Genomic DNA, 8,752 nt, shown 5'->3' with positions numbered 1-8,752 from the left:
CCAAGGTGAACCCCAGGACGCAATGGACATCGAGCTCGAGTGGGCACTGAGTGACAACCTGGACTTGTCCCATGGAGTGGCGACGGTGGCCACCAGCTCCCCCGGATTCCACCCCTCTGATGAGGCCGCATCTTGAGGTCAGCACACGGGACAGGGCGACATGGCTGTGCATGTGCCGCCAACAATTGTGCCGGCGCCCTCCAGTCCCAGACCCCCCAGAGGACACCCTCCAGGGGCATTGAAGTCACGGAACGAGATAAGCAGCTGGCTGCCTCCACCTCAGATGTGCATCTTGGGGACACACCTAGGCATAGCCATAGAGCTAGGAAGACAACACACATCGAGGATCACTGAGGGCTCCAGGGAGGTAGGGGGTGAGGGGGGAGCGGGTGGAGGAGGGGGCAGCATCAACGGGAGAGTGGAGAATTGTAAAACAGAATAAAACCTTTGACCACAACCAGTATGGCGCCTCTGTCACTTTCATTCGCAATGTGGACCGACCTCCGAACCCTTGGCCCATCTCCCCCCTCCCCGTTACACTCACCAAAACTCCAGCCATGGACATGTCCCCGGAGCTGTGTCCCATCGCCTGGGTGTCGGATGTTAGCTGCTGCGTGTGTGGTGTTGCCTCCCGCAGGATTCAAGCACAGTGTCCAAGCTACAAGGTGTGATTGGTATGCTAGGCAACGACTCCCACATACTACTGGCCCGTCCACCTATGGGAATCCACTTGGGTTGTGTGAAGTGTTCAGTTAACCACGATTGCAAATTCCCTATTAGTAATAGCATTCAGCCAGAAACCGAAAGTCGATGGGGGTCATGGGTAGTCGGGGGGGGGGGGGGGGGGGGGGGGAAGATAGGCAGAATCTAGGGTTGCCCCGGAACTGGTACACACTAGGGGTTGGCATGCTGGTGCCGCAAGCAGTTGCCCCCCACAGCACCTCCCACCCCCCCACCACCAAGCACTGGGGCGGCAAGCCCAGCGCCCCCAGGCTCTTTGGCTGTGAGCAAAGATGACTACTCACCTCCTTGGCTCCCCGCAGAAGCACCTTCCGCCAGGTTCACGTTGTTCAAAAGGAGAAATGATCGGCGGCAGAGTGTCTACTTGCTGGGGAGGCTGATGAATGGCAGGAAACTGTTGGATATGGGGTAGCTCTCGTTAATTGAATGGAAATAGGGCTTAAGTGGTGATAATTGGTTTCTTGCCACGCTACGGCGAGATCCTGTTTTTGCCAATGGGAGTGGGCCGGTTGCATCGCAAACTGTTTGGTGCCTGGCGAGGTTCTCGATTTAGGTCTCTCGTGCTATTCACCGGCCTTGTTTCGCTCGAGCCAGAGTGCAATGAGGCTGGAGAATTGTGCCCAAAGTCTTGTTCATTTTGATTTAACCTGCTTACATATATGCAGCTCACTTGCTGCAGTGAAGAATATTGGAAAACGGTCTGCCTCATGTGCACATAGAAGCTTAAAGATCAAACCAACAGTGCGCTGCTATGAAGTGTAATAAGGCCAGCAAATTAGACAAAGCATTAAGAATGTGAACTATTTTATTAAATTCAGGATTCAGCGTGCAATTTAAAATAACAACATGTCATACTGTCTGCTTCCAAATAGGAGGAAACCAACAAACAAGCTCAATCTTTGGCAGGAAATAATTGGTGTCAGAAGAGGCCCAGTTTCACAGGTCCACTTTTACAGGCCGGGATGATACATGTTTCCAGCAGCTTCAGTGTTTCCTGTTTTACCTAAAATATACAGAATATCACTTAGCTCTCAATTATAAAGAGCTTGTAATCTTATGCAAAAAATATCAATAATAAACACATAATGATCTGCTATGTACAGACAACAACTAGCTCATTTAAAATATGAAAGAACAATTGACTGGCCTAATATATACAGTGGATGATCAGTTCAAGCTATACAAGTCTGTATGTGTCCATATGGAGAGAGGAGGGAGATATCTCTATTCAGAGCATGATTAGCTCATAATGCATGAAATAAATGATTGGCTCAAATAAGCTAAATATGATGGGCGGGATTCTCAAATCGGGCAGCTAAATGCCGACGCCGACGTGAAAACGGGTGTTTTACTCCGGCGTCGGCGCCCGTTCCGGGACCCCATTCTGCGGCCCATAGGGGGCTAGTACGGCGCTGGAGTGGCCCATGCCGCTCCGGCTGCCAATCCTGGCCTGAACTCGGCACCGCGGGGTTCGCGCATGCACAGTTGGGCTGGGGCCAACTAGCGCATGCACAGTGGCCTTCTTCCCCGCGCCAGTCCCGATGCCAAATGGCACAGGGCTCCAGGAGCCAGTGCGGAGGAAAGGAGGCCAGGGAACAGAGAGGCCGGCCTGCCAATCGGTGGGTCCCGATTGCGGGCCAGGCTACTACGGAGGCCCCCCCCGCCCGGGTCAGACCCCTCCCCCCCCCTCCCCAAAGGCTGCCCCCGGACCATTAAACGCTGAGGTCCCGCCGCCTCAGAGGATGTTAAAACGCCGCCGGTGGGACTCGGCTTTTTGATGACGGCCGCTCGGCCCATCCGGGCCGGAGAATCGGCCGCCGGCCCGTGCTGGAGAGTCGTCGCATACTTCGACCGGCGTCACGCCGACCACGCCTGCCCCAATGGCGCCAATTATCTGCTCTGCGAAGAATCGCGTCCCGGCATCGTGGCGGCGTGGCGCGATTCGTGCGGCCCGCCGCTGATTCTCTGACCCGGCGGGGGGTCGGAGAATCCCGCCCATTATTGGTGCGATTTAACATCCCAAAAAGAGTCCTGTTGTGGGCGGATACATTGGGGTGTTTTTCAGCTCCTGCAGCGTTGGGAACAACCCCACTATCAAACGGGGCTCTTTCTTTCTCTTTGGCGAGGAAAATCCCGCTGAGGCCACACTTTTTTTTTAAAGAAAACATTTTATTGAAGTATTTGTAATTTTAACACTCAAAACAACCGAGGGGTCCGACACAAGCAACAACCTCACAGTAACATATCCAACTTCCCCCCGTCCTACCTCCTGACTATCCATATATTAGATTCCCTACCTGTATTCTTCACTGCCATGCCTCCCTGCCCTCCGTTCCGCCCCCACCTCTTCTGCTGACGGTCAGTTTTCCTTAAAGACGTCGATGAACGGCTGCCACCTCCGAGCGAACCCCTGAATTGAACCCCTTAAGGTGAACTTAATCTTCTCTAGTCTGAGAAACCCTGCCATGTTACTAACACCTGAGGCTGCACTTTAAATAATAATCTTTATTATTGTCACAAGTAGGCTTACATTAACACGGCAATGAAGTTACTGGCAAGTTACTGAAAAGCCCCTAGTCGCCACACTCCAGCGCCTATTCGAGTGCACAGAGGGAGAATTCAGAATGTCCAATTTACCTAACAAGCACGTCTTTCGGGACTTGTGAGAGGAAACCGGAGCACCCGGAGGAAACCCACGAAGACACAGGGAGAACGTGGGTCCCTGACACTATGGAACAACAGTGCTAACCACTGTGCTAACGTGCCGCCCATTCAGCTCGTCAATGCAGGACGAGATCAGGGGCGCCATTTTTAAATACTAGCCTGATCTTTACACCCCCCCTGGACTCTGCACTGTGGCCTCTGGACCCCCAACGTATGTTCTAGGGGGATCTCAAGCCCCTCCTCACCCCATCTCTTACGGGAAGGGCACCTCCTGGCCTGATGCCTTGCGTGGGCAAGCTGGCACCTGCCCAGAGCCTGACTACCCAGGGCCTCTGAAAGCCTGGGAGACCCCCTTCCCAGGTGCCATTACACCTTGTCCACTTTTGTGTGGACCAGCGCTAAATGGCGCTAAGGCGAGGCCTCCCAGGTACGGGCATTCGTTCCTGGGCCTCGGGAGAATTGGGCGCCGATATATTTAAACGAGGCTAATGGCTCACTAAAGTATGTAAATCTGGATCTTGCCCAATGAGGGTGAGATCCAGCTCATGCTGTTTCGTGAGATCTCATCAGATCTCACAAGGCATTCAGAGCGCTACAACGGCCTCGTCACGTGAGCGAGCCGGACTTGACGAGGCCGTTCAATCACGCCCCATATCGATAAAGGTCACATTAGCTGGACATTAAGAGCGTATTCTCAGTTTTGAAATGTAACCCAGATGCTCCTGAGCAATTTTATTACTTGCCAAACAGTTGCCGAGCAACGTTTGACTCAGAAAACAAATGCTAGAAACTTTATTGAACCTCAGTTACTCCACCTGATTTAGGTTTTCTTAACTTTAAATAAAAAGCCGCTCTGGCAAGTATCAGAGCCCTCCCCGACACCTGACTCCCTCCCACACACAAACCAGCATCGATTTCAAACCTATTGACTCTGAGACGATGCCTGGGTTTACCGATCAAATGCTGGAGCAGCAACCATTCCTCCTAAATTGTCAGGAGTGGTATTGTGATTATTTCAATTTCGAAGAGATTTTCAACTTCACTGCTGGATGGTAATCTGGCAGAGTAGGCTGTACGATCATTATAGAACTTGCCCGACTTTCATTCCACTGCATAAGAAATGATCACAATAATCTGCATGGAAATGACTTGAAAATAAGACTGATGATTCATTGGTAAAGGCTTTTAGCCTTTACATGTTAGAAATATGCACCATATTCCTCTTGTAACAAATCTTGGATATTTAAGTTAGTTCCTATTTGCCGTGTCATCAGCTGGAACAGATGTGTTTGCTGCATAATTATTTCTGCAGCATTAAATTGTCCCAGATGTTAAGTTATGTTTCAGATCAAACTATGGTCAGAATATGGCTAACGTCTTCAAACAAGTTATAGACCACTTACTCGTTCACCTGGAGTCAATGCACAGTAACACAAGAATGTGATACTGGCATTAAATTGGAAGACATAAGATAATAATGCGGGAGGCGGGTATTTTATTCACACATATAAAACCACGTCTTTTAATGGATAGTTCAGCAAGTCAGAAATTACCTCTGGAATATCCATTAATCTTCTGAGCTTCTGATCACGCCAATTCCAATCAAGAATGACATACTTCACAGACTGCAGACTGAGTCCATCTGGCCAACAGGGAAGAGTTAACATTCACAATCATTAGTAATGATTGTCATCGCTTCGGCTCTGAAATGCTAGTTGTACGTAATCTTGTGAGTGGATTAATTTTAATACACTTGTCCCTTATGTAAGTTTGCAGTTTGTGTCTCTTTTGTCATGATTGGGGAAGGCTGTGCTGAACCCCACCATTTGGGGCCTCACGGTAGCATGGTGGTTAGCATCAATGCTTCACAGCTCCAGGGTCCCAGGTTCGATTCCCGGCTGGGTCACTGTCTGTGTGGAGTCTGCACGTCCTCCCCGTGTGTGCGTGGGTTTCCTCCGGGTGCTCTGGTTTCCTCCCACAGTCCAAAGATGTGCGGGTTAGGTGGATTGGCCATGCTAAATTGCCCGTAGTGTAAGGTTAATGGGGGGATTGTTGGGTTACAGGTATACGGGTTACGTGGGTTAAGTAGGGTGATCATTGCTCGGCACAACATCGAGGGCCGAAGGGCCTGTTCTGTGCTGTACTGTTCTATGTTCTATTTCTATTTATAACGTCACTGCAGTGGAATACTATGATATGATGACAGGAGGGGTGAAGGATACTATTACAGAGTGTTATTAATATGCATGATAATAAAGGGACAGATTTGCATGGGGGAGGCTGGAAGCTCGGGTTTAGACATGTCCCCTTTAAAAGGGTCCCCACCTGCCATATTTTTCCTCCTGGAAGGTAGGAACGGGGTGAAGTTGGGTCCCCCGCGTCGGGAGACAATGACAGAGGCAGGTGAGTGACAAGTAGGAAAGTCGGGCTCAGGTCTCCGACTTAGCTTCAGCGGTGCTAGAGGCTGTTAAGGCCCTCTAACCCTCACCCCTCACAACAGCTCCACACATTATCCATGATTCCAGACTGTCTAACCAATAATTCTGAAACACACAAACCTGTTACAAGGAGTGAACGTGAGGCACAGGTATCAGTACAATAAATGTTCTTTATATCCCTTGGTTGGGTTTTGAGAAATTTAGTTTCATCTGTTCCCACAGTCAAATACATTCTATCACAGAATGTACATATAATGACAATTAAATTTATGCTGAATTAAACTGAAAAATAAAAACATATAATTTAAGGTATAATTCTATAGTAATAGACAAGACTGTATTATTCTGACAGACTGAATTATACTCATGACTTAATTTTGCCTTGCCTATTGCATGCTTCAATTCTGTCTGGCACAATACCCAAGTGTAAGCCTTGGTTTTCAAATCCAAGATGTGCAAAACAAACATCAACAAGGATTGCAGCTTAACTTTAGGTGTGTCAATATTTGTTCACCTGCATTCGAGGCGTAAACCATGCAAGCCTGAAGACATAAAATTTAACCTAAAATTGAACCCTAAACTTTCACAGCAACACTCCAAACCACCCCAGTTCATATTGGCACTCTTTTCTATGAAAGCAACCCGCCGTTCTTCTTGTTTTCAGTCTCAGTTGAATCTGGTGCCCATATTCCACACCCCTCAAAACCACTGCATTTCTTCTCCTCTATCTTTTGTTCAAGCTGGAACTCTTTCCCTTCACTTCCTGTTTATTCTGGCACACTCCTTCCCTACTCCTCATCAGTTAATTGTAGCATTCTCCAGAATCCCCATTCTAAAACATAGCTATCAGTTTCTGCCCCAATCTATCTCTTCATTCTCTCACTCCCTGTCAGTTAACGGCAACACTCTCCATCCTCTCACAGCCAAATGCATAGCTCTTGCCTTCAACGTCATCCTCTCTCCCACTGAGCCCCACAACTGCCTTCCATTCCTTTCTCTCCTTCCTGGTTATTCATTTTCCTCTTCCCCATCTCACTCCTTCATTATCATCTTTTTTCCTTCTTCATTATCATCCAATCCTTCACAATTAGCCATTTATTTGTTTCCTCTTCCTTCAGAGTGTTCCTACGTCAGTGAACCACTTCAGAGGACCCTTTCTCCTCAATGCCTTTCCTCTTGTTAACGGTTGGAATTCTAGCCTCTCCATACTGTAGGGAGGAATTCTCGTGAGAACAAGAATGCAGCAGCATGAGGCCCAGGAGAATTTTACCTCAAACCTGGCAGGGAATGCTAACTGGTTGGCAGATAGGAGCACGGTACCAGCCAGCGGGTGAGTGCTCCAATTTACAGGGAGGAGATTTCAGGAGAGCCAGGGATTTGGGGCCCCAGGCCTCATCATCAGGTAGCTGGTGGGAGCTGGTTCATATGCCAAGTTTCAGTTAAGTGGGTAAAAGGGCAGGGGTATTGAGGGGCAATGGCTGGGCTTTGGAATGCGATTGGGGCTCGAGAAAGAAGATTGTGATGGTCTGGAGTATTGTTGTGAGGGGTGCGGGGTGGGATGGGGAGGGGTGGTCAGGATGTGCATGTTGGTGGAGATGGGGAGGATGTGTTAGGAGGTCAGGGCCAGGGTTGGGGGGATGGTTGGAGGGGTTGGAGTCAGGAGTAATGTTGGAAATTCCAGGTCCAAGTGTGGAGATAATAATGTTAAGCACTTTGCTTTGTTTTTAAAAAACAGTGTTAATTAATATTGGTTTACCCGGAATCAATCAGCACTGGTGTTATCTGATGCAAGAGATAGCAGAAGCAGGCTTTAGGCTTCTGATATGTGTATGTCAATACTGTAGTTTAATAAACACTCGGTGTGGGTAAAGTGTCTCTTTGGCCTTTACCAAAATGGTATCCAGCACAGTCTACACCAGAATTGTTGATGCTTGGAGGTTATTTTGGTGCCAGAAAACTGGATGCCACGGAGCCAAATTCCATGTGGAGCCTGAAGGAGCAGTCTTGCTTCTCCAGGTCCCTTAGATAATATTTTAAAAACAAATTTAAACTAACTTCTCCAGGCCCGGTCTCTTCTTTCTGCTTGTTGGAAAAGCGTCTGTGTTTGGGCCGGCACTCGGGACTGGTCTGGGTATTTAAAGAATGAATCTACTAGTTTCTGGTGGGTGTCTTTCTCACCTGCTCAGAGGAGCAGGTTAAAATTGCAGCCGGAGGGATCATTGCGGAACATTGGCAGGTAAGTCCCATGGCCAATTTTAACCATAACACACACTGGATGGAGGGTATGCTTAAGCGAAGGTGTAAAAACAAACCAATTTAAACAGCATTGAATATTCTACCTCGGTCTATCAGGTTTCTAACCCGTCCTGGTGTTCCGACACCAAGATGTATGACACCTTTGGAAAGCCATTTTATCTGTTCTTCCACCTGGATGAGAAAGGGAACACGATGAGTTCCTGTAATAAACTGTAACATCACAGGACAGATATCAGTTGTACCATGCAGCCAGGCACACAAGTCAAATTATTTTGTTTCACTGATCAAGGGAGAACTGATATGCCACATTGAAGGGTATGTATGGAGGCAAAGTGAGGGGGTTGAGAATGACCACCACCCCCAACGCCCCCCGCACACCTCCCATATCCCTCCTCCACTGAATTCCCTCCTATGCCCCTCCTCCACCGAATTCTTCAGGAGAAGAATTTGTGCTCACCTTAGCCTCACCGAATAAATGTAACAAAATGTTAACACAAGGACTGTTTGTCTAATATAGATTCAGATAAACTGTATAGATCACATGTGGGGAGCGGTTTTCTGGTGGCATTAACCCAGCACACGTCCTGTTATCCCTGGAGAATAGAAGGAGAGCCCTAAACTGTGTTGCGATGTAGAAGTCAATATTTTTCCTG

The 8,752-nt window shown here is 48.4% G+C and overlaps 1 protein-coding gene across 5 annotated transcripts in view; it reads right to left on the bottom strand.

Moving 5' to 3' along the window:
* Positions 1 to 1,528: 1,528 nt before the first annotated feature.
* The window catches only part of cmss1 (cms1 ribosomal small subunit homolog), a 443,802-nt gene continuing 436,578 nt past the window's right edge, over positions 1,529 to 8,752 (bottom strand). For all 5 annotated transcript variants that reach the window (XM_038801753.1, XM_038801755.1, XM_038801756.1 and 2 more), the window contains 3 exons: positions 8,183 to 8,270; positions 4,959 to 5,047; positions 1,529 to 1,744 (listed from right to left, as the gene is read on the bottom strand). In XM_038801753.1, the coding sequence (XP_038657681.1) occupies positions 1,661 to 1,744; positions 4,959 to 5,047; positions 8,183 to 8,270 (261 nt within the window). In that variant the 3' untranslated portion in view covers positions 1,529 to 1,660. The remainder of the gene's footprint in view (positions 1,745 to 4,958; positions 5,048 to 8,182; positions 8,271 to 8,752) is intronic.

The sequence above is a fragment of the Scyliorhinus canicula genome, chromosome 7, assembly GCF_902713615.1.
Source record: "Scyliorhinus canicula chromosome 7, sScyCan1.1, whole genome shotgun sequence".
NCBI classification, from domain to species: domain Eukaryota; kingdom Metazoa; phylum Chordata; class Chondrichthyes; order Carcharhiniformes; family Scyliorhinidae; genus Scyliorhinus; species Scyliorhinus canicula.
This window is presented reverse-complemented; position numbering and strand designations above follow the sequence as displayed.